This window comes from Gymnodraco acuticeps, unplaced genomic scaffold (genome assembly GCF_902827175.1).
Source record: "Gymnodraco acuticeps unplaced genomic scaffold, fGymAcu1.1, whole genome shotgun sequence".
Lineage (NCBI taxonomy): Eukaryota > Metazoa > Chordata > Actinopteri > Perciformes > Bathydraconidae > Gymnodraco > Gymnodraco acuticeps.
The window spans coordinates 33,804-60,311 of NW_022990184.1; the positions used below are offsets into that span (position 1 = coordinate 33,804).

Consider the following 26,508-nt stretch of genomic DNA (forward strand, 5'->3'; position numbering starts at 1 on the left):
TGCATCGTCGAGCATAGCTATTTTAAATTAACAATAACAATGCATACAGTTACCTAACTAGCAAACTAACTAATGTACAAGCATGACCTTATTTTACCAACCTCACCGAGAAGCCTTATGTTTTACAGTATAATCCTTCTTAATGTTTTACACTTCTCTATTACAGTCAGGGGCGGACTGGGACTAAAATTCAGCCCTGGAATATGACCCAGTCCGGTCACATGTCATGTCAACGGGGGGGGGGGGGGGGGGGTGGAGATCAGAGATCAGAGATCAGAGATCAGATAAAATGATACAGTACTATTAGTTATTATAAATCAGCTGTTTATTATGCGGTTCAACGGATAATTCTCCCCTAAAGAGAATAGGGAGGACACTCCTCAGATGTCTTAACACATGGGACATCATATAACAGTACACACACACAAATCAGCTGTTTATTAGGCTGCAGTTTAAGGGATAATTCTCACCTAAAAGAAATAAACAAGATTGTCTGAGGCGGTTTGTAAACCTAATGTTGGGGAATCAGCAGTTTCTTTAGTAAGTTGCTTTTTTCTGCAACTCTGTCGATGACCAAGTCATTGTCGAGGGACATGAGGATGTATTTTTCTGTTGACATAAGCATGAATGCTTCCAGGTGTTCTTGTGACTGTGTGCTCCTTATTCGGCTTTTGATGTGCTTGAGTACAGAGAAACTTCTCTCACAAGCTACCTGTGTCACAGGCAGAGTGAGAAGAAACTTGTATCCTAAACCAAGGAGCTGATAGGCATCTGTGAAGAGGTTGTAGCGTTTCAGAAGTTGGTAGCAACATATTGAGCATTCTTTACAAGAGTTGCACTGTTTGTTTAAAACCTCTGTCTCTTCTTCCTCACAACCAGAGCAAATTCGTACTCTGTACTCTTCAAGTGCAGACATTTTAAGCCGTGGCTACTGGGCTGCCAGACACTTCAACTCAGACTGCAAATTTGCAGCAGTTGCCCTGCTGTCAAACCTAAGCAAGCATTTGCTTAGATCTTGAAATGTAGAGTCAGGCAGAACTTCTGCTGAACACACTTGGGGAAAGTTTCTTGGATCAAGGACAGCCAAGTCAGCATACAGAGTGCCGTGGGTCATGAAGCGTCGTTTGATACTGTCTGTGACAGTATCCAGGACCTGGTTATGGACCTCTACTTCATAAGCCCTGTTTGTGTGACCCACACAAAGTGTGTGATCACAATTGTATGTTTATATTTAATATCATTTTATATTACCTGTTTAACAATGGACAGCAGGGGGCAGTAGATGGCAGAGTAACACTGCCGTAAAGGGGTTTGTTATTATTTACGCGTCTACCGTAAAATGTCTGACGTGATGACGGAGCTGTCGTTAGCTTGCCATTCTGGCAAGATCCGCCAAACGAGCAGTAAAAGGAATTCTCTGCTCATAATTTCTCGTGTTTTACAGGTCAGTAATGTGTACAGATTGTCACAAATGTTATAAATCACAATGTCTTAAGTTTGAAGTGGTGTTTAGATGTTGTTTATTATGTTTAATGCCGTGTAGAAGACCACCTCGTGGTGGCTGTGTGTGTATGTGTAATGGCGGTCGCTAGTGATACAAGTGAATTGTTTATAGCTAAGAAGTGTTTTAGGTGTGTTTTGTATGGTCTATGGGTGCTATGGTCAGTCATAATTTAATTATTATAAATGCGTGTTGCTTGATGCTAATGCTAGCATATATTAGACCAATGCTAATACTTTGCCTGAAAAGGTAATTAACAGTGTTTGAATACAGCACCAATATCTGTTTTGAAGCAGTACATGCTTATTTGGAGTCATGATGTTAATGACACTTGGTTATACACAAATGTGTTTATTTTTGAATACTTCAAGCATACAAGTATATTTTGAAGACATGAACATGTCTTTATATTGAGAGCAGTAAAGGGCAAGGACAATTGTGTTTTGTGCCAATTGTTAATCAATTCTGGCAAGATCCGCCAAACGAGCAGTAAAAGGAATTCTCTGCTCATAATTTCTCGTGTTTTACAGGAAATACTATCTGTCATCGCGCCCTGCATAGCGGGGCCTGTTACAGATTTTGGGGGCTCGTCCGGGGTGAGCATAGTTTGAGACGACCACATGCTGATCCAGTGATATTGGACCTAAAGGACCGGACTGACGACGTGTTGCCGGAGTGAAGGTGCTTCCAGTTAGTGACTCAAGAGGTAGAGAGACCAGGTTGAAGGGGATCTACGCCTAGGAGTGCAGAACTGCTTGCCACAGTTGCCTACAACACACAGGATGGCTGACAACGAGAGGAAGAGACTAAGCTGGTCCATCAAGAAAAGACTTCATCAGCTAACAGCAGATGAAGCGTATGAAGTTGCCACACACCTCGATCCAGTGGAAGGACTTGACGCATCAAAGCTAAACAGGGACGACGAGGAGGGCTGTGTTGAGTATATTGCTGCGAATATGAACAGTATGACTCTATTAAACCTAGAAGATGAGGGAATGTCAATGTTGTTGTGTCTACAAGATACTGTTGATTTGATTATTGCAAACCGTAGCAGTGGTACCGTGTGTTCCAAAGAGGGTGAAATTGATACTTCTGTTAAGTCACCTCTGATGTTATCTGCTACTGTTAACGCTAACCAACAACTTGAGCCATTAGACAATCCAACTGAGACTGGCATTCATGACGCAGACATACAGAAACTGTTAAGGGGCTTAGAGGAGGTGCAAAACAAACTTCAACACAGTGTCACCACACCTAGTTCAGACACACCGCAACCTCACTCTAGCCAACCCAGTAAGCAGCATACACCTAACTCACCACATACATCTACAGAAGGACTCTCTAATCCCACCCGAGAGAGCATGATTTCCCTTAAAGATCTTTCATTTCTGCATAGAAGGGAGTTTAAGATTCATGGAGGGCAGATAACTGACACTTCATCAGACATTAGCTTTAACAGCTTATGTAAACAGATTGAGGAAGGCTGCAGAGAACAACACACTGATGACGAGATCATTAGAGGGGTGTCACGCATAATAAAAGGTGGAAACTTTAAAGACATGCTGACAAACAAGGAAGATCTTACAGTCACCGAGCTGAAGAGTTTCCTGCAGTCCCACCTTGGCGAGAAGAGCAGCACAGAGGTCTTCCAGGAATTGATGTGTGCTAGACAGCATGAAAATGAAGCTCCACAGCAATTCCTATACCGCATGATAGGACTGAAACAAAAAATAATGTTCACCTCCAGGCAGGAAAATGCACTTATTAAGTATGATGCGTCTACACTGCAGGGTGTGTTTTTGAATGCAGTCTATCAAGGCATGGGAGAGAGACATGAGGATGTCAGACGGGAGCTGAAACCTCTGCTTGCTGACCCCACTGTGTCTGATGAAGCTCTGTTAAGGCAGGTTATCAAGACTACGATGGAAGAAAGTGAAAGAAAGCGCAGACTGGGACGCAGTTCCAACCGCAAGTTAACTCAAGCACACAGCATACTCGCTGAACCTGAAGAGATACTCAGCAGTGTGGGAGAGACTAAAAGTAAGGATAATGTCATCCAGAGATTGAGTGCTCAGGTTGAGGCTTTAACACAGGCAATGGAAACACTGAAACAGCTATCAACAACAACCCAGGTGCCTGAGGGGCTACATCAAACCACTCACCGGTGTTGCTCTGACAAAACCAGACCAGAGAAGAAGACCAGGAGACCGTATGGGTGCCCACAATGCATAGCTCAGGCTCAACCAAACTGTAGCCACTGCTTTTTCTGTGGGGAGGAGGGTCATCGTGCTATAGGCTGCTTGAAAAAAACAGAAGCAGGCGGGAAACGGGCGCCGGTCAGGGCAATGGGACGACCACTGACCGACCCAAAGGAAAAGTCCCACCCCCAGGAGGTTGTAGCAGCAAGACAAAGCACTGGTGATACACCTATCAACACGCAGAAAAATAACGAACAACACCCAATCAAAAAGATAGCTCCGCTAATTGGTCGAAAGTCGCTATTGAGATGTAGCATGAACGGTTACGCCATAACCGCTCTTTTAGACTCTGGGGCCAATGTGAGCATAATAGACAATGCTTGGAAAGACAGATACTTACCTGGACAAGATATTAGACCCCTCAGTGAACTCATGGAGGATGATCTCTACGTGACGGCTGTCACAGGAGATGCAGTACCTTATGAAGGATGGATTGAAGTGGTAGTAAACCTGCAGGGAAACGATGATCCAGACTTATCTATTCGAGTGCCTTTCCTAGTGAGTCGAATAAAAATAGACAGACCGATAGTTGGTTTTAATGTCATCCAGGAACTCTTTAGGAGTCATGAAAGTAGACCCAAAGTGATATCTATCCTTGTCAACTTGCTTACGGGTGCTTTGGAGATGGACAGTGCAATGGCAGAAGCTATGGTGAGTTTCATAAAGACTGAGCAAAAACAGAAACAACAGAATGCTGCAGTAAAGATAGGCAGGAAAGAAGTCACTATTTATCCTGGCCAGGTAGCTTATATTAAGTGCAGGGTACCAGTAGATATTAGTGAATCTGACTCACTTGTGCTTTTCGAACCCAATCTAGAAGCTACACCCCTGGCACAGCTGAGTGTTGGAGAAGGACTAATGGCGATCCAACAGACAGAGAGACCTTTCGTAAAGGTGCCTGTGTCAAACCATTCCAGAAGTGCTGTGACTCTGCCCAGCGGTACTGTTCTAGGCAACATCGAAACCATTGACAGAGTGATAGAGACAGACAACCAAAGCAGCAAGGACAATCAAGCCCAGGCAAATATAGCCAGTTCTTCCACATCACCACACTCTAACAGTGACAAACCCACTTCTGCATTGTGGCACCCACCTGTGGATGTCAGCCACCTGAGTGATGAGCAACAGATGAAGGTGGAACAGATGTTACACGAGGAATCGGCAGCCTTTGCTAAAGATGATGGGGACATAGGTTGCATTCCCAACCTGCAAATGTCCATCAACTTAACGGACAACATCCCAGTTCAGCGCACATACAGTGCAGTACTCAAGCCCCTTTATAAAGAGGTTAAAGAGTACATCCAAGACCTGCTTGTAAAAGGGTGGATAGTTAAGTCCAAATCTCCGTACTCAGCACCTGTTGTCTGCGTCAGGAAAAAGGATGGGTCCCTAAGGTTATGCATCGATTATAGAATGTTAAACCAGAAAACAGTACCAGACCGTCACCCATTGCCTCGTATCCAGGAACTCATCGACACCCTAAAAGGCCAAAGCTGGTTCAGCATTTTAGACCAAGGCAAGGCCTACCACCAAGGCTACATTGCTGAAGGATCCAGACACATGACGGCGTTCATCACCCCTTGGGGGCTGTATGAGTGGGTGAGGATACCTTTTGGACTCTCCAACGCCCCTGCTGCTTTTCAGCGCAGCATGGAGGAAATGTTGGACTCTCTGCGTGACAACTGCTGTATCCCTTACCTCGATGACATCCTCTGCTACTCCGACTCCTTCACTAGCCATGTTGAGGGAGTACGTCAAGTCCTGAGAGCCTTGCAGTCCCATGGTGTCAAGCTTCGACCAACAAAGTGTGAGCTGTTCCAGAAAGAGGTCAGGTATGTTGGGAGGCTGGTCTCTGCAGACGGTGTCAGGATTGACCCAAAAGACATTGATGCCATCATGTCCCTGAAAGAGAAGAGGCCAAGCACAGTTGGAGAAGTGCGGAAGTTACTGGGTTTCCTAAGCTACTATAGAGCCTATATTCAAAACTTCTCAAGCATTGCAAAACCAGTTTATGATCTGTTAAAAATTAAAGGAAACTCTACCGTGACACAGGGGAAACATAAGGTGGGAAAAGGAGCTCAGATGCCCTCAAGGACACCTGTCCTGTGGACTGATGATCACCAAAGGATTCTTGAACAGCTGATTGACACGCTTTCACACCCACCTGTGTTGGCCTATCCGGATTTCGAACTGCCATTTGTGCTCCACACTGACGCCTCTCAGCAGGGACTCGGCGCTGTGTTGTATCAACGACAGGATGGAAAAATGAGTCATCGCCTATGGTTCAAGAACTCTGTCTCCCGCTGAGAAGAATTACAACATGCACTCAGGGAAACTGGAGTTTCTTGCTCTTAAGTGGGCGATATGTGTGAAATTTAGGGATTACCTGTTCTATGCACCCCATTTCACAGTATACACAGACAATAATCCCCTCACATACATGATGAGTACTGCCAAGCTGAATGCTGTGGGCCACCGATGGGTAGGTGAGCTAGCAGACTTTAGGTTTGATGTCAAATACAGGCCAGGAAGAGTGAACATAGACGCAGATACGCTCTCTCGTCTCCCTCTTGACATTGACACCTACGTTAGAGAGTGTACTGAGGAACTCACAAGAGAAACCATCCAAACCACATGGGATGGTTGTGAGTCTGCAAAGAGGCAGGATGTTGCTTATGTTGCTGCATTGGACCTGGCTTCATGCTCAGAGTCACCTGTGAATGTGTCACCCCTTACCATTGACCACAGTGAGCTAGTCAATGCCCAAAGGGAGGACCATGCAATCGGTGAGCTTATCAAACTTAAAGAGGCCAAGGCAGTATTGACCAGTGAGGACAAGAAGAGAGCCAGTGGTACACTCAGAAAGCTCATGCACGAGTGGGGAAAACTGCACATGGAAAATCAACTGTTGTACCGGACGGCCAGTCAGCGGCAGCAGCTCGTCTTACCATCACGATACTACCCCCTGGTACTAAAGCATCTCCATGACGACATGGGACATGTTGGGGCTGAGAGGGTCATCCACCTGGCTCGAGACCGTTTCTACTGGCCTTTCATGAAAAAGGACATTGAAACCTATGTAACCAGAAAGTGTTCCTGTATCAAACAAAAGAAACCTGTGACACACGTCAGAGCACCAATGGGCAGCATCACTTCATCTGCACCACTTGAGCTTGTGTCTATAGACTATATGCACCTGGAAACTAGCAAAGGGGGCTACGAGTACATTTTAGTAGTTATTGACCATTTTACCAGATTTGCTCAAGTCTACGCAACAAAAAATAAATCTGGCAGAACAGCTGCTGAAAAAATCTATAATGACTTTATTCCAAGATTCGGCTACCCGGCCAGGCTACACCACGACCAAGGCAGAGAGTTCGAAAATGACCTGTTCAAGACCCTGAGGCATCTGGCTGGAGTTGCTCATTCAAGGACAACCCCATACCACCCCCAAGGAAACCCAGCTGAGAGGTTCAATAGAACACTGCTCCAAATGTTGAGGACCCTGGGAGAAAAAGAAAAGGGCAACTGGAAAGAACACTTATCCCTGGTTGTACATGCATACAACTGCACCAGGCATGAGGCAACAGGCTTCTCACCCCACTACCTCATGTTTGGACGGCACCCGTGTCTCCCAGTAGATTTAATGTTTGGCCTGTCAGCCAAAGGTCAGACTGAAACAACACAGGGCTATGCTAAGAAATGGTCTCTGAGAATGAAAGAGGCTTACCGGATTGCATCTGAAAACAGTCAACACTCCAGTGCAAGAAACAATAAGTACTATGACTGTCACATCAAGGGAGTTGTGCTCCAACCTGGTGATAGAGTCCTAGTCCGCAACATGAGTGAGAGAGGTGGACCTGGAAAATTGAGGTCCTACTGGGAACAAACTGTGTATGTCGTCAAAGAACAAGTTGGTGAAATTCCTGTGTACAAAGTGTGCCCCGAGACAGGTGGTGATAAGATCCGTACCCTCCATCGAAATCTCCTACACGTTGTCAATGACCTACCTGTAAACTTGCCTGAACTAACAGGAAATCCGCTACCACCTAGAGGAAAAAGCAAGAGTCATCATGTTGAGAAACAACGACAGAGAGAGACATCACAAAGCAGTGACTCAGAAAACTCTGATGATGAGGCACCTAGAGTACGATACTGGCTAAGAGTACCTCCACAAGCTGGACTTCACTCACAGAATGTTGAACCTAGCTCTGGATCTCAGCGAAACACAGATGGTCCGAAAAGGGTACCTGAACCACATAGATATAGAGTGCCATCGAGATATCATACACCAGAACAACATGGAGTTGTTACACCTGAGAGAGAAACCAGACAAGAACAACCAGAAGAACGGACTGATGAGGAAGACCTGCCTGTGGATCCTGAAGCACCGGAAGAGCATGAGTATGTACAAGTACCCTATGGCTATGACCGACCTGTGACACCTCAGGATGAGCCAGTGAGGAAATCCACACGGGACAGGAGACCTCCTCAAACGCTGACATATGACTCCCTTGGGCAGCCATCCTCCAGATCATGTGGGTCTACAGACCCAGCAAGACTCTATACTGTACAAGCCATGCCATTCTGGGGAATGCAGCCTGTTCCTATGCCACATTACACTACACACCAGACACTGCCTTACACTACACACCAGACACTGCCTTACACTGTAATTCTACCATACATACATGCATATTGAGAAGGAAAGATTGTTACACCCACTCTCATCCATATTGTACAGTATTCACCTATACATTTAAAGAAGTGCCCTTATGAGAGTGTGTATAAGTGTTTTAAGTTCAAAGAGAAGGGGCACAAGTTAAGAGGTTGATGGTTAATGTCGGGAGCCATTTTTCTTTGTCGGGGAGTGTGTGACCCACACAAAGTGTGTGATCACAATTGTATGTTTATATTTAATATCATTTTATATTACCTGTTTAACAATGGACAGCAGGGGGCAGTAGATGGCAGAGTAACACTGCCGTAAAGGGGTTTGTTATTATTTACGCGTCTACCGTAAAATGTCTGACGTGATGACGGAGCTGTCGTTAGCTTGCCATTCTGGCAAGATCCGCCAAACGAGCAGTAAAAGGAATTCTCTGCTCATAATTTCTCGTGTTTTACAAGTCAGTAATGTGTACAGATTGTCACAAATGTTATAAATCACAATGTCTTAAGTTTGAAGTGGTGTTTAGATGTTGTTTATTATGTTTAATGCCATGTAGAAGACCACCTCGTGGTGGCTGTGTGTGTATGTGTAATGGCGGTCGCTAGTGATACAAGTGAATTGTTTATAGCTAAGAAGTGTTAGGTGTGTTTTGTATGGTCTATGGGTGCTATGGTCAGTCATAATTTAATTATTATAAATGCGTGTTGCTTGATGCTAATGCTAGCATATATTAGACCAATGCTAATACTTTGCCTGAAAAGGTAATTAACAGTGTTTGAATACAGCACCAATATCTGTTTTGAAGCAGTACATGCTTATTTGGAGTCATGATGTTAATGACACTTGGTTATACACAAATGTGTTTATTTTTGAATACTTCAAGCATACAAGTATATTTTGAAGACATGAACATGTCTTTATATTGAGAGCAGTAAAGGGCAAGGACAATTGTGTTTTGTGCCAATTGTTAATAAATTCTGGCAAGATCCGCCAAACGAGCAGTAAAAGGAATTCTCTGCTCATAATTTCTCGTGTTTTACAGGAAATACTATCTGTCATCGCGCCCTGCATAGCGGGGCCTGTTGCATTTGCATCTGTCAATCTCTCATCACTTGCCATTTCGCCAGCCATCATCTTCCTTTTCCTGTTCCTCTTCAGTGGAAGTGTTGTTTCCAACTCAAGCTCACAGTCCTCTTCTGCCTCCAGTTTTGCATTTGCCCACTCAACAAAAGTATCAGCAGCTGTCTTCACTGTCATGAAATCTCTTGTCATGTTCATCAGTGCATGTTGAGTGTCCTGAACCATCCTGTGAGCAGAGAGGATATCTAGTCCACATGTCTGCAAGTATTTTGAAAGAGGTGTTGTCACTTCAAAAATCCGAAGGAAAAGCTGGGCAGTCAACACTGTCTCGTACCTCAGGAGCGCCTCTAGGAATCCTCTTGCTCTGACACGCACTGCAGTTTTCAAATTGGCCTGACTTTGAAATTCACTTAGTGTCATGAAGACATCAATGTACAGAGACTGGTCTGGCTTTCCAAATGAGCCAAAGATCTTCTTCAAGGCTACATCTTTAGCCCACCACCGTGTCTCTCCAATTGGGGAGAGGCGTCTGTGTCGAGTGTCCTGGCTTTTATGCTCCCACACATTCATTCTTTTGTATGACTCGCGAATGAACACAGCAATGTCATTCATGAGGGAGAAAAGGGACCCACTAGCTATGGACACTTCAGTTGTATCAGACAGAACAAGGTTTAGCACATGTGCATAGCACCAAACATGTACATGGTTTGGGACTTTGGATGACAGGAGTGCGGAGAAGCCTCGATATTGACCCTGCATGTTGGATGCACCATCTGTAGCATTACTGATGCAGTTGCTGATATCCAAATCAAAACGATCCATTACATCTGTCAGCATCTGGACAAAATATTGGCCAGTGGATGCTTCACATTTGACCACTGCAAGAAGCCTTTCCTGAACAGTGTCTGTGACGTATCTCAGAATCACAGAACACTGCTCATGGGACGTAATGTCCTGGGTTGTATCTATTTGTACAGAAAACATACCGCTTTCAGCAACCTCTTTTGCAATGGTCTCCTGAATTAGCCTCTGCACTGTGGAAATGACGTTGTTTACAGTTGTTTTGGATAGGAATGTTACAGCAGAACCCCGACCTTTAGCCTGTGACTGGTGCATCTTCTTACTTTTTTCTGTGCACTCAGTGATATGTTCTTTCAGACACACATCATATTTTCCAAGAAGAATGATGAGCTCTAGAAAATTCCCATGGTCAATGTTGTCATCATCTAGAGTGTATGCTGCCTCATATTCCTTCCCTCTGTAGCCAAGTCCTCTCTTTCCTATGAACTTTACTACATCTACCACACGTTCCAACACCTGCCGTTTCTTCTTCACTTGATCTCTGTGGGCCACTACTTGTGATCCATGTAGTAGGCTGGCTATGTCTGATTTGGATACCCTCAAAAAGTAGGCCTCCGCACACATTCTATGCATGATGGTCCTTTCGTGTTCCTCTACTCTCTGACTGATATGGTTCCAGTCCTGCATGCCACTTACAAAGGGATTGTTTTCAGATGGCTTGGCAAATGCTAAACATACTCCACAATACAATGTGTGATTCTCTTCACAGTATGTGAGCCATTTTCTATCTGTGCCGTTCATGCGTTTAAACAGTCTTTGTACTGTCAAATATTTTGTTTTGGTCTGAGGGTGATAGGAAAAAAAACTATTGAGACTGTGATTGTCGGAATTTGGGCGTTGGAAATACCTCAGGCTTGAGCTGCCGTGTGAGTGGCTGTCATCCTCAGTCCTTGTTCCATCCTCAACCTATAGACAATTATAAATTAATGATAAAAATAATGTTAATTATTTTTATAATACTATAGGCTACTACTTGAATTAATACTTAAATGTTGACAAGTAATACACTTTTGTTTAATCTATACTTTTTTTTAATATAGTCTATTACACCTACTCTCAGTTGTATTTATTTTATTGCTTGCATGAGCAACACACCACACACTAACTGGAAACACTAGGTTGAATATACTTGTCTTCTCTATAGTACTTACCACCTCTTGCTCTTGCCCTGCACTTGCATGTGCCAGTTGAGCTGGTTCTTCCACCAGCTCAACTCTCTGTCCCTCATGAACGCAGGAGGCTGGCTGTATATATGAAATCGCGCCCTCATCATTCTCTTCATCATGCACTTGTTCTAAGCTGCTGCTGGTGATGATAGTGCTTGTAGTTGTAGCAGCGGCGCTGCTGCCAAAAAGGTCTGTCAATTTGCGACATTTATTAGCATTACCTGCGAGTGACTTCACCTTTTTTTCTCTTGCCTTCTCGGCCCTACCTTTTTCTTTTCTTTTTCTTTTATTTGTATCCATTTTTTATCATTCTCCCTGTCTGCCGCGGCGTCTGTGTGGCCGGTCTTTTTTCTTCTTCGTGTGTGATTTTTTGACAGATAAGAAACACACAACTGCATTAGCGGCCGCTGTCGCCCTCTGTCGGCCGGAAGCGCAACTTAAATTATGACGTTAAACAAAAAAAATTAAAGGGCCGGCCGTCAACGGCCCTTGTCCACCGGCCGTTCTGTGGTTTTCCAGATTCTACAGATGGCCAGTCCGCCCCTGGGTGAGGTCCACCACCTGCCCACACCCTCTGTTAAATTGTGGAGGGGCCTGAAAGGACAGCTAAATGCACAGCAGTCCATTTTCACCAGGCCCAACAACAAGAGCAAGGCTGCTACCATAGCATCTTATCGCATCAGTCACGTTCTTGAGAAACACATGAAGTCTTTCAAAGACGGCGAAGTTGTGAAAGAAGCATTCCTGGAGGCTGCCGACGCGCTTTTGGGGGACAGTAAAAATAACAGTAGCATTTCAACAGGTTTTTGATATAATAAAAACTCAAGTTAGATACCGTTATTAATCAGCTGTAAGTTTTAGTTTGTTTGAACTTATTCATTATAATTATTGTACAAAATGGTATAAGAATGCAAACTTAAATTGATTATAGTCTATTATCAATTCAGGTTAGGAAACTAGTGTTGCTTGCATCCTATTTTAAAAGGCATTTCTTTTTATACTCTACTAAAATGCAACAAAAAAAGGGTTTGATTCTATTAATTTTGTCTTTTTTATTGCACTTTGGCAGCAGATTCCTGTGTAGCTTCAGATCTGAGTTGTCTTATTAGTAAGCCTAATTTATACTTTTGTAGCAACACTATTTTTATATAATGGCAAAGAAAGGGTTCAGAGTATTTTCTTTTTTTCCTGTGTTACATGTGTGTAGATTAGAAAGAGGTAAGATAAAGGATCTGCAGTATTTTATGAAGTATTAATCGTACAAAGGTCAGTTTTATACCAGTAGAAGTGTGTATTTACCTGGTAGTAGGCTGTCCGTAATGGCTACGCCTCTCTATTTGGACTGGTAGAACTCGGCAGACTGGCAACTTTAAAAGTAGCTCTCGGTTCAAAAAAGGTCGGGCACCCCTGAGATATACCTACAATCAACCTATAAAAATATAATTAAGCATTGATAAACGTTAAGATGTTTATAGGAAGTGTTTAATATTCATTCAGTTAGGGTTAACCAATCAGAGCAGACTGGGCTCTGGTTTCAGACAGAGGGTGAAAAAAGTTGCTGCAGCACAAGCAGTATGAGAAAAATAAACTGCTTCGAACCTTAAAGCCATATCATGTCATAGTAGAGGCACAAAATAAAAATATGAACCTGCAAATAAACATTATAGGGCCCCTTTAAGAGAAACTCGCTTTTAGTAGATAAAAGTATAAACAGCCTCTTACTGTCGCACATTCATCATTCTGCGCAGTGAAGGTCACATTAAATTACAGCAGCAAAAAGGAAAGCACAGTTTGGTTTAAAGAAAAGTATGTCCATCCAATCGGATAATGTTGAATTAAGAGAGAAATCTGCCTCTTCTCTTCCTAAACTTAAATAGTCTAAGTTTGAATCGGGGAACCAATCCAAACCATGTTTACTCACTTAATCAAAACAAACAGCCACCACTTTTGGAGGGAACGCTGGTTGACTCCAACAAAAGGAACAACTCCAGTGGAAACGGTTTGGTTACACAGCTAAAGGTCAGATACTGTATACAACAGGGCAGAGTAACGTGCAGTGTGAGAACCCTCTCTTGCAGGAAGAAGCAACAATTGAGGAAAGAAAAGCCAAAGATCACATGATCATCGCTGTCCTATGAATACATGCATGCCCTGCTGTCAGCTTAATGCTCTTTGATCAGATAGTGGATCTTTAATTTTGGCAGCGATCTTTTTACCATAAAATGTAGTGTTTTCCTCCAATTCCTCCTAGTTTGAAACACTTAATACAACAAACAATTGTCTTATAATCAACTGGGGATGTTTCGAGGCGATATTTAATGGTTATTAAAAATAATCTGTTTTTGTGCAAAATGTATAGAATGTTACAATACATCTTTAAAGCAACATTATGTAAGTGTTTTATCACAAGAAAATATATTCTAGGTCACTAGTCGACCAATGTTAACTGAGTGAATTGCACTCGTTGTCGTATAAAAATACTGTATTATGTTGCTACTCTGAACTAGAAGATCTCCATTTCAGTAGAACTAACATAAAATAAATTCCTATCTCTATTTTGAAGGTTTTTTACAGCTGCCTTTGTCCTCGTCTTTTGAGATATATAGTTTTCAATGGACAGCAACAATGAAGGTTTTCACAGTATGTTATCATTATGCCATGAATGGATCATGTAATCATTTTAAAGCTTTATCACCAAACCGGACCATCTACTCTTACCAAGAACTGTATCCATGACTCAAATCTTTCCGTATTTTACTCATGGGATGGAAATAATCACAATATTTTGAGCCAAACATCTCAGACCAACACGATTTAGACACAACTGAGCAGTTCCTCTTTATGCTTTGAAAAAAAATAATCAAGAGAAGCATCAGCTGACAGGAAACTCAGCACCCAGTGAACTCACCTTTTAAGTTTTTCGGGTTGTTTTGCTTGGTGCGCGGCATCTTTTCCGCCCTCAGTTCACAGGTGCATCATGGGGAATGTTGGACCTTGAGAGGAGCTGACTCCTATTCCACAGTGTGGGTACATCTACAGAAAACACACACATATATATTGAGTCAGAATCAGCTAAACATGAGCTCCACAGATCAATAAGGCACTTTGCTTGGCCTTGTAGAGTCCTCCGCTCTCACTAGGCAGCCGAAGACGAAGCTGATGGAGTTTATTCCATCAACAGGTGCCCCAAACACGGCTGGACCTTTCATTTCAGGCCTCTGAGCCGCTGTGTAATAATGTGCAGTGCGGTTCAAGCTACTGTCAGTGGGAGGAGGTGTGAATAAGTTCCCCTCATATCAATATAACCTCTGCAGCAGCTGCCATCTGCCACTCTGATCTCACACAAAAGGCAGAGAGGTGGAGGATCGCCTGTTTATTGGGGAAATGTCTGATTGACATGGCAGCAGCTGATACCCGCTCCTCACGTTGATGAATGTCAGCGCGGATGACGAATGATGCACACAATCAGGTCCTGTGTGTGCAGGTGATGAGCGCTCGGGGCAGCTGGACGGCCACACAGAGGTCACTATCTGTGGACGTTAGATCACCGCAGAAAGTCACAACATCAAGAGACTGACGGGTGTTGTTTTCATTCTGATGCCCTTTCACAAAATGTAAGATCAAAAGCTTGATATAGGTTGAATGGTGATTCTGTGTTGTGGTGGTTAAATGTTACCAAACCCAGCAGAAGGTTTTGTATGCCCCACGATGCACAGACAATCTCTCCTCTGGATAGACACAATCATAACATCATGAATAAAAGACCTCATTAATCATATTTAAAAAGCTCTCCCTTTCCCTTGCATCACCTCCAACATGTCCCCATGTAACACCTCCACCTCCTGCAGGAGCAATGCACGTTGCAGAGCAGCAGTGGTCCAGGAATCAGACTTTGTTTCCCTCCACACCGATATTACATAACACTTACTACAACTGGATTATGGTTTTTTGCTCCATACAGTTACATGTGGCGCTGGCGCAATGACATCATCTCACTGTGAATTTTCGGTTATATAGAGTCGTGTGTGTGTGTGTGTGTGTGTGTGTGTGTGTGCGTGCCAGTGTGTGTTCGTGTGTGCGTGTTTGTGCAGATATTTGGGGAAACACCCTGATACTGATACGAGAAGGGAAAAAACAAAACATATGGTGTTTCAAGCGCTGCGCTGTAACGACTGTAACGCTATGTCTTTAACACAGGCGGGTTGGAATGCACTAACAGGTGACTAATGATGATTTCCGTTCACACCTGAGGATCTACAGGAGGTGTGTTATGTAAATAACGCAGAGTTATTGGCGATGTTATAATTAATACAATTATCATTAAAAAACGTAATTTTAAAGTGATGCACAGATTTTTTTTTTGTGCAAGGGTCGCCTACTTCACCAATCAAACGGAGCAGGATGAAAGGGAATAATTGGGATGTAAGTGCATGCAATGAAGTCAGCAAAAACAATGCGTGGGAATAGCTTGTTTTGTGCCTGTTGCAACACGTGAACGCCCTGTAAGAGAGGGAGGAGCCAGGGAAAAACCCTCGCCTTCTAGCTGCAACAGCGCTCGAATAGGACACTTCCCCCTTATATCCAACAAAACCCCGCCGCGGCCAAAAACCTCACACACACAAGCCCATGTATCACAACACTGGCCATGGCAGACTAGGAACAGTCCTGTTCATCTTGTCTCCTGCTTTACAGTCAACCAGACCCTCACAGTGCACTTCATCCCAACAGCTATCAGCAAGGTGAGTGGTGTTTAAATGGATTGTAGCAGTATCAAAACAATTTGAGTTGTTTCATTATAACCACTCATGCATCCCTCTGTGAGTTCATCTGATCAGAGTCTGAGTGTTTAATGTATTTACTGAATTGTGTTAGTTCCTGAGGTGACGCCTTGAATTTCTGTAGCTCTTAGCTGCTTTTTGCAAATGTGTTCTAAATTAATTGTATGTGTGTTTCTTCGGTCCTTCCGTAGGACACAATAAAATATTAGTTTTATAGATCTAGAAACCACATTTTATGAATGTCGAGCCCAGTGCACTTTGAATTGAAATATGTGACACCTTCCTTTATGTCTTACACAGCACTCCGACTGGTATTTACACACTATTTATTAGGGATGCACCGAATATTCGGCCACCGAAAATTATCGGCCGAAAATGGTTAAAAAGGCCCTTTCGGCTTTCGGCCGAAAGGGTTTTAGCGCCGAAAACATATCACCGAATGTCAGAACAGGCTTACGTTGGTAACCTAACGTGTTGTTGTGATGACGTAATAAAGACGCGGCGACCATGCTCGCGGCTGGCTCACAGGGGGGGGGAAACATTGACCTTTGTCATCGAGATTGCCCTGAGCCTTTAACAAATCGTATTAAATAATCTGATGACAGACTGTAAACAGAATAGCTGACATTTTAACAAACTAAATAACTCAGTTACCTCTAATCATTAACCCATGTTTGCAGTGGCGTTTATAGGTGTACAAAACTGGGGGGGCAGAAAGAGGTCGGGGGAGAGAGAGAGAGAGAGAGAGGGGGGGGACAGAGAGAGGGAGGAGAGAGAAGGGGGACAGAGAGAGGGGGGGAGGAGAGAGAGAGGGGGAGTGTCAAATTACATACTGAAGACCACAGGAGCAACACTGTGAGCGCATACATTTACGTACACAGCGTGGGGATGTCATAGTAATGCACCTTCATACATGGAGTAAAGGCAGGGGCGGACTGGGGGGAAAAAGTGGCCCGGGGATTAATTGACAGACAGGCCCACTTAATGCGCGGCATGTATCGGCCGGCCGGCGACGAAAGTATGTTACTTAACAAAAAACCCTATGTATTTTATGTTATTTTGGACCATTATTCATATAGTCATCACATTACCTGAGCCCTTGAGTTGCCTAAGCAAAATAGTTACAGCATATATTTAGTGATTTTAATGTTAACAGATCATTGATGCAATAACATTTGGACCCAATTTGCCTGACTTGATGCATGGAATAAAACATGGGCGTAGGAAGCATCCTCAATGTGGGTGAGACAATTTGACAGGGGGTGTGGGCAGGTGGTGGACCTCACCTCCTCTAGGGGGGTCCGGGGGCATGCTCCCCCGGGAAGATTTGTTTTAAAATGTTGAAGTTAAATGCATCAATCTGGTGCATTTTGAGAGCAAAATTAGGGACTAAATCTATGGATACATCTCTCAACACCAATATGAAACAGAACTGTAAACAGATTTACTTTTTCTTTCAACATTTATTTGAACAGCAAGTGGAGGCAAAAGTGACTGCACCCAGAACAATAAACCTGCTCGCTAACTAGCCTAAACTCAGTAACAGAATGTGGGTTCTGAATGAACGTTCTTCTCCACAGCCGTGCGACCTCTGAGTCAGACGTCACTTCCCCCTTTTCTATCCTACGGGTGCAGCCACTCCCCCTGAACCCCGTTTCCCCCCCCCCCTCCCCTATGCAAGCCCCTCCCTCTGAACCCAGGGCTCGCTACAATACTGTATACACATACACAACAACAAAAAACACTAGAGGGCAGGGCAACATACTTATAAACAATAAGCCCTGTCAATACTTCCCTCTCTACCCTTTTGGGTCTATAAGTGAGCTCATCCATGTGTTGCTTTTAAAAGGAGGAGGCTGGGTTGAAGTGGTTGATTTTGACATTGGGAGCAAGGTTGTAGAAGTCAGTCCCCTCTGGAAAAAATAGGGTGGCCTATGGGTGAGAGACAAAACATATATGCATGTTATGTACACATTATCGAAGAGATACTGACATCCACCTGAAGCCTTCATTAGAACAAATGTCATGTTTTTAATGTTGTTTAATAGTCTGCAATAATCACTAATTTATTAGTGTCAAGATTGGGAAGTCACATAGTAATAAATGTAAATGTATTATTACCTCACTGAATTAGTAGTTTCTGCAGCAGCTCACTTTTCTCTGCAACACCATCTATAATTTGGTCACTATCCAGCATCTTCAAAACATCTGGTTGAGTAGCCATGAGCATAAAGGACTCCAGGTTCTGTTGAGAGAGCGAGCTCCTGAGCTTGTTTTTGATGAATTTTAGTGTTGAAAAGCTTCGCTCGCATGCTACCTGTGTGACAGACAGGGTAAGCAGGAACCTGTATGCAAGGCCAATGATGTGGTATGCATCTGTCAGGAGGTTGTACTGCTTAAGGATACGGTAGCAACACAATGGGCAGTCCTTGCAAGATGAGCACTTTTTATATACCATCTCCGCTTCATCTTCAGCATCCTCTGGCCCAGCCTCTGTTGTCTTGGTTGTGTATTCCTCAAATACAGATGTCTTCAACCTATTCCACTGTCCTGCTAGACTGATGAGCTCACTCTGTAATTTGGCCACCGTTGCTCTGTCATCAAATGGCAGCAAGCACTTGCTTAATTCTTGGAGTGCTGCCTCTGGGAAACCACCGGCATAAGATGTTACCTGGCTGAATCTTTTTGGGTCCAGAAGTGCCAAATCAGCATACAAAGTGCCATTTTTGAGGAAGCGCTGGTGTATGCTTCCTGTGACTGTGTCCATGATTTGATTATGGACATCAATCTTGTATGATGTTTCAGCATCAGTCACAGCCTCATCCTTGGACATCTCTCCAGGCATGGTTTTCTTCTTTCTACCCCGTTTCTGTGGCAGAGCGGCCTCAACCTCCAGCTCAGTCTCCTCACTCTGCTCCTCTGTTTGATTGTTGGCCCACTGGACGAATGTGGCGGCCGCCGTCTTGACTTTCTCGAAGTCTCTGGTCATATCTTTCAGCTGTGTTTCTGCAGCCACAATCATCCGATGAGCTGTCAGGATGTCCATTCCACTTTTCTGAAGGTATTTTGAGACTGGTGAGGTGACCTGGAAAATTCTCAGGAAGATCTGAGCTGTAAGTATTGTTTCATACCTCAGAAGCTGGGTGATGTATCCACGTGCATTGACCCGTGCAGTGGCGTTGATGGTCTGTCCATGTTGAATGGCGGAGAGGGTATGAAGGACATCAACATACAGGGCATTATCTGGCTTTCCAAAAGAGCCAAATACCTTAGTCACAGCAACGTCTTTGGACCACCAGCGTGTCTCTCCAATCGGGGCGAGACGTCTGTGTCTTGGGTCTTTGCTCTCCTTCTCCCAGATGTTCATCCTCTGGTAGGACACTCTGATGAAGACAGCGATGTTGTTCAACAGGGAAAAAAGAGACCCACTTGCCAATACACATTGTGTTGTGTCTGCCAGGACGAGGTTCAGGACGTGTGCGTAGCACCATACATGGACATGGGTGGGGGACATTTTGGCGAGCAGTGCAGAGAAGCCTTTATATTGGCCTTGCATATTGGAGGCCCCATCGGTGGAATTTCCAATACACTGCCTCACATCCAGTTTCATGGTCTCCAGTACTTCATTCACAACAAGTTGTGCAAAGTACTGCCCAGTGGATGCCTCACATTTAATCACAGCAACAAGTCGCTCATGAACAATGTCTGTCACATATCGTATGACAACAGAGCACTGATCTTGGGCTGTGATGTCCTGTGTGGTGTCAATCTGGATAGAATACATGCCAGATTCCCGGACTTCAGTGGCGATGGTGGCCTTCATTAGGCGTTGGATGGTGGTGATGATGTAGTTGATGGTTGTTTTGGATAGGAGAGTGACAAGGGAACCTCTACCTTGTCTTAAACCAGACTGGTGTATTTGCTTGCTCTTTTCTATACAGAGAATGAGGTGTTCCTTGAGACACACATCATATTTTCCCAGCAAAACAATCATCTCTAAAAAGTTACCATGATCAATGGTGTCATCATCTAGTGTATATAATGCCTCCGCCTGCGTGCCCCTGTAGCTCAAACCCCTTTGACCAATGAGTTTCAACACATCTATGATGCGCTCCAACACTTGACGCTTCCTGCGGACTTCCTCTCTGTGACGTGACATCTGAGGTCCCATGAGAAGGTCCTGAATTGTGTTTTTTGAGAATCTGAGGAAATATGCCTCAGCGCAACCTCTGTGAGCATGGCTCTGCTCATGCTCCTCGACTCTCTGATGTATGTGTATGAAGTTGGTCATGCCAGTGATGAAGGAGTTGCTATCTCTAGGATTAGCAAAAGCCATACAAAGGGAGCAGAAGAGTACTTCTCTGGCTTCACTGTATGATAGCCATTTCCTGTTTGTGCCGTCTTTGCAAAAAAAAGCCCTCTGCACTACAGCCTTGTCTGCCTTCTGCTGGGGGTGAAAACGGAAGAATAGGTCTAATGTGCCTGACATCGGCCTGGTGAAATAATCAACTGGGGTGGCACTGACATCCTGGCCTTGACTAACTCTGTCAGTGTCAGCAGCAGGATCATCTTCAGCCTACATAAATGATTAGTATTGATTAGTATGTTACGTTATTATGTTACCACCATGTTATTATTATGTATGTAAACCAAGTAAAGTCTTAAAGACAGTAACAGGCTAATTTCCACCAGACAGTAACTTTAGTTGCAGGTTGACAAATAATGGACCCTTTATTATTTTGAGTATTAATAAGGTAACCTAACGTCTAAGCTAATCAAACAAAAGACAGTATAAGCAATCATAGTAGTCTCATTGATTCACCTGCCCAAGTCAAGTGGCTATAATGTTCAAATAGATTACCGTTGTTGTTGTGGAAATAATTATCATAAGACGCCAATTAGTAACATACAGGACAAACCTTGATGTCTGTTTACCTTCTTTAAGGACACAGGCGGCTTAGCCAATAATGTTATTGTTCCCATTCTGTGACCGGTCAATACTGGGATACAGATGGTCTGTGTTGTGGGTACACTGGGACACTTCCTTCTCTGTATTTGTGGACTCCAAGGTAAAATCTTCGAGGTCATAAGTGTCCGAGGCAAGTAGCTCTGTGTTCCCACACTGTTTAGGCTATCTCCTCAAATATGTTGTTTACTCTCTGCGAAACCAGTTAGATGGGCTGGCAAGAGAGAGGCTCTCCAGAATTGACGTGGCAACTCTACCGTGAAGTCAGAACCTCTGACTCTTGGACTTGTGATGTGAATCCTCCGGCCGTTAACTCCAAATAAACCATCATGTGTTTGACATCAAAGCTACTGCTCTTCCCGTGTCTCCTTCCTGAGTCGGTGACTCCCACTGCATAGCTACACAGAAGTTATCTCTACAAATTGGCGTTGTCGGCAGGATGCCAACAGATCTTCAGATTGTGGTAAGTGTGATTTTCAAATCTACTTTGGACATTGCCTTATCAGAATCTGTGATTGACGGTATCCTAAAATTACCTGTGAAACTGATCGGCTGCGTTTCCTTTTGGTTAATGAACATTTGGGGATGATAAACCCAGGAGATCAGTGTCTGGGGACTCAGTCCTGGCTTATTTCCTCTGTGTGTGCTGCTCGGGACGGAAGTGCCATACAGGCATACACAGCTCATGTTTAGAGATACCTTAAAGAAAGAGCATCAGTGAAGTGGAGCTTCTGTGTGAATTGAAAGCAATGTAAAAGATTTGTATTGAACAAATCGCTGGATTTTGAGGGTCTTAGTGGCTAAGCACAGCAGTTGAAAATAAGCAGCCAAAGATATTTGCTGCTATCACCTCTCTGTAAAAACACGGCTCCAGCTGCAGCCTTGCGTGTGTGTGTAAAACCTCACCGTGTGTGTGTGGGGCTGGAGCAGTGCAGGCTGAGAGGGAGAAAGTCACAGCTTATTGCCTATAGGTTTTAACTCACGGCACCGCCGTCCTTCAAACGGGACGGTCTAAAAGCACTCGTTGTTTAGGACCGCTTTTCTCATGGTTAGACGGGCCAGCGCGAAGGTGCGTGCATCACCCGATGTGCTACGGCTCTCTGGAGCAGGTGGCGGTCAGGAGTGCATACATAAAATTGTAGGCTAATTGATCAGAGGTGTGTAGTGGCAAGCAAGCATAGGCAAACTGTGTTTCACCTTGAGGTGAACTCGATAGCAAGTAGATATAGGCTGGTCGTACGGACTACAGTCAACTGAGCTGTTGTTTGGAGAGAAAGGGCAGGGAAAAAGTCTGTGGGCTCCGATCGGGGGGGCACAGCGCCACTAGAAACAAATAGCCTAGTGGTTGTCGCAAGAGGATAAGCTAGTTACCGCTCTTGGACGGCTTTCAGGCACCGATAAATCACTTGTATGCAAGGGTGAGGCGTGAGAAGACGCCGCACTGGAGAGAATTCCCCACCCCCTCTAAGATCTCTAAAATCCGGACTAAATTGAGCTGAAGAGCTTTGCTGTCGCGCTGGTGTTTATTAAGAGTTCATGTTTTGTTTGTCTGATTGTTTGTATGGGGGTCTATATTGGTTTGTCCCGCCGTCTTGTGTATGTTTTGTAACAATAATGAATCAGTCCATAGACAGGGTAAAATGAACTAAACTTTAATTGTCTCACCAAAAGTAAATGACCTGAGAAAAATAAAAAGTGTTTTTATGTCCCGCCTCTGAGTGTGCAGGGGAAAATGTAAACAAGAAGCCCACTGTGCAGGGTGTGCGCTGTAGGTGTAAGAAGAAAATAAGATTATATTGCTTTAAGAATCCATTCTTAGATGGTATTGCTGGTATGTTAAGATATCTTTGTGACCTTGTATAAACCCTATGCCCGTCCTGCGCCCCGAGACCCTCAGAGACTTGCCTGAGGAGATCAGGGTTGCAAAATCTGGTTTTAGGTCAATGTTGTATTATTTGTTTCATTTATTCTTAATCTATGTATTGTATAGTAATAATGAATAAAAACGTAATGTATTGAACACATTCCGAAACAAAGCAGATAAGACAGAACTAGACTCAGACATAATACTAATTGTTGTTGAAACCTTTTGCGCTGTTGCAGCAAAATGGAAACTGTGTTAATTATTCTGTTCCAACTGGCCACTGGAATCAGGTAATTAATATAAGTTGAAGTTCAATTACAGTTTTAAAAATAGTTTAACCATTCTTTATTAAACTGCTTGAAAATATTTCTAGTATCAACCAATTGGTCTCCATAGAGGATGCTAAAATTAAAATAGTTGTTAAACTACTGACAAGTTTTCTGAAACCGAGCTTATGAACAACAGAGTAAAGGTTGCTGGTTAAGCCAGGATCAATATATTTGTTGAAGTTTTTATTGTGTGCATAATAAATGTTAAATTAATTGAGCAATTCTTTAAAAGTATAATGTTGCAATTTCTTTAAAATAAGTAATTACAGTTACAAAATAGGTGTTGTTTTCAAGGGCCTCTCTTTCACAGGCACTTTGAATCATAACACTTCCAAGTCCTACAGAGATCAGTATCACTTTATGTTGCAAGCCAAATCCAGGGGTTCTACTCGAGCCCAATTTTAAATACCATAAAGAAAAGTATTGAACCCAGCTCGAGCTAAATGTCAAATGTATTTAATTAATGTGCAAGTGTTTTGATTTATTTAAAATGTTCCAGTCTAGCTTCCTTCGAGTTTAATATAAACAACAGATTGGTTCTCATAACATTCTCACTGCTGTACTGTCCCAAATGTTTTAAACCTTGGGCAGATAAACACACACACACACTTTGGATGAGTAATCACTTTATCCAAATTGTAAATTGTTGCCTTCTTTAAAGTTATTAGTAATTCAAGATTAATTATTAAATTAAATTAGGTACATAACAATAAACAAAATAACTTTGACTTGATCATTTTGTTCACAACATTAGACCTTGTCCTCTAATCTCTACTAGAACCTAATCTTCTTATCCTTTTCATTACAGAGCTGGGGAAATGGTGTATTGCTTAGATTCTGACCCGTGCAAAGTCCAATTTTGACTGACTTTAGTTCTAATGTTAATTTGATTTCAACCCATAAGGAATTATTTAGATGAACTCAACATTTCACATGATGATGGATTAGTGCTCCACATTTTTCCCACTAATTTGTTGTGCAATTAGGCCAATGGTAAAGAGAGACATTGATGACCTTGTGTCCCTTTTGTTGGTACGTGGTTCCATTCTGTCTATGGCCTTGGACGGCTTCACTAAGAATCACCCAGTTCTGACAGTTCTGAGTGCAGTCACAGAGATGCTATGGCTGCTCTACATGAAATGACATTAATGGTCTGGTCTGAGAATGGACACCATTACCTGCTTCCAGAGACAATGCAGCTCCTCAGACTGAACAATACTGTCTAACGTGGGCCACTCCCCCCACCAAGCCATGAACTGAAAGAACACCTGGAAGCCTCCCGGTCACACCAGCACCAACCCTTGGGTCAGTCAGATGGGACTAACGGCTTAACTTAGGGCATTTGGTTCAGAAATATGACTCTCGTTACCGCAGAGTGGGTTGTTTTTTTAAGGCTATTCATACTGCTATGCAGAGGATGCCTGTAGGTTGGCAAGCTGTTAAAAGCCCCTACTATTTTTTTTAAATAGGCCTAAATGTCAGGGGCCTCTGAATGTCTAGTTCTACATGTATTCACATTATATGGACAATGTTTCCACCTGGTGAAACTGAAGGCTGCACGGTACTCAGGCTACAATACGACCATTCTGTTCTGCTCTAACAATTCAATTGATAGATTCTACATCAAAACAATTAGCTTTTATTGTTTCCAATGATAACGTCATTTTAAGAGAAGGAATGCAAACCTGTTTTCAAATGTAAGGTTTTGAATGTGTTTGACATTTCTCAGTAAAAACACCCTCAGACACCCACTATCATTCATGCTATGCCTTCAGTAGTGACTCAGATGTTAAGGGGGATGAAGCTTTTCCTCCCAAATCAGATATGCTTTGTTGTTTTTCAACAAAGGTATACAGTTCCTGCATAATATATGTTTCTCACAATTGTTTGTTTTTTTGTAAGCTGCACACAGGTGATACTGAGTCTTCTCGATTAATAGATTATAAACTACACCATGCTTAAATAGACTCCTAAGTTATTATTTCATATGAGACATATGTAAGAAAAGGGAGGGAAGAGTCAATTATATTGAGTAATTGATTTTATATTGGAACATTTATTTCTCAAACCTGTTTTATGGAAGAGGAAAATATTTCTGATAAACTAATATGTTATCAAACGGTAAATGGTGAATTAATATAACATTTAGAATCATTGAGAAGGGGTGATATCCGCAGGGACTAGCTCACCTTTAAATTACAATAACATTTCTCTACTTTGGACTGATGAGTTTATGATTCTTGCATGTTAAATGACTAACACAAACCTTACATTTATGCATGTGCATGTCTCAGGAAGGCTCCCAAATAATTCTGAGGGGCCTATCCTATTTTTGTATTTAAATGATAATGTGCTAATCCATTACCTTGAGTTGTCTGCACTCAGGAAAACATCCCTATCAAGTGTTAACCCAATAACTATAGTAGGACAGCTCTGAAGGCCAAGGGTCAGAGAGAGAGCTACGTGGGTCCACGCCAGCCACTGCAAGGTCCTAGTCACCAACAAAAGTGGATGACAACAAGTGATGTGTCCTAGTCACCAACAAAAGTAGATGACAACAAGTGATGTGTCCTAATCACCAACTTGCACCACACTTGCACTACATACACCAAAACACACTACACACAAGGTATCACGAGCGAGTGCCAGCTGAGCGGTTCCATATGCCCTCTGGTTCCTCGTTTGTGTTACCGGTGTGCGGAGTCTGACTGTCCGTGTCACAAAATCGACCGAAGGAATACACACACACACCCCATGGAGCATTCCCACCTCGTGATGACGGCTCGCCTGGGAAAACGACAACGCAACCGTGAGCAATACAACTGGCCTGGCCCAGTGATGCTGGGTTTAGCTCGCCACAAGATTACGTTTGGTTGTGCGGCGACAAGCTCTATCAAGTTCTGGCTCCCCTCTGGATAGGTACATGCACTCTAGTGGATTTGAATCCAGCAATCAGGCTTAACAACACTACTCTTTAATGTAACATTATCCATGCATAGAAAGACCTACAATGATGTTTCAAGTAGTGGATTA

General features: G+C 43.2%; 3 protein-coding genes across 3 annotated transcripts; 1 reads left to right on the top strand and 2 right to left on the bottom strand.

Annotated features, from left to right (window-relative positions):
- Positions 1-307: 307 nt before the first annotated feature.
- On the bottom strand, positions 308-11,794 carry LOC117547231. The gene is made up of 2 exons (XM_034217818.1): positions 9,520-11,794; positions 308-1,185 (listed from the first exon to the last, which is right to left on the bottom strand). Exons 1-2 carry the CDS (start codon positions 11,111-11,113, stop codon positions 929-931), a joined length of 1,851 nt encoding a protein of 616 aa, XP_034073709.1. The 5' UTR covers positions 11,114-11,794; the 3' UTR covers positions 308-928.
- Positions 1,159-6,084, top strand: LOC117547229. The gene is made up of 2 exons (XM_034217816.1): positions 1,159-1,444; positions 2,032-6,084. The coding sequence occupies exon 2, from the start codon at positions 2,284-2,286 to the stop codon at positions 6,064-6,066; it is 3,783 nt and encodes a 1,260-aa protein (XP_034073707.1). The 5' UTR covers positions 1,159-1,444; positions 2,032-2,283; the 3' UTR covers positions 6,067-6,084.
- Positions 11,795-17,983: 6,189 nt separating the features above from the next.
- LOC117547230 lies at positions 17,984-21,047 on the bottom strand. The gene is made up of 2 exons (XM_034217817.1): positions 18,438-21,047; positions 17,984-18,248 (listed from the first exon to the last, which is right to left on the bottom strand). The coding sequence occupies exon 1, from the start codon at positions 20,803-20,805 to the stop codon at positions 18,439-18,441; it is 2,367 nt and encodes a 788-aa protein (XP_034073708.1). The 5' UTR covers positions 20,806-21,047; the 3' UTR covers positions 17,984-18,248; position 18,438.
- Positions 21,048-26,508: the final 5,461 nt, after the last annotated feature.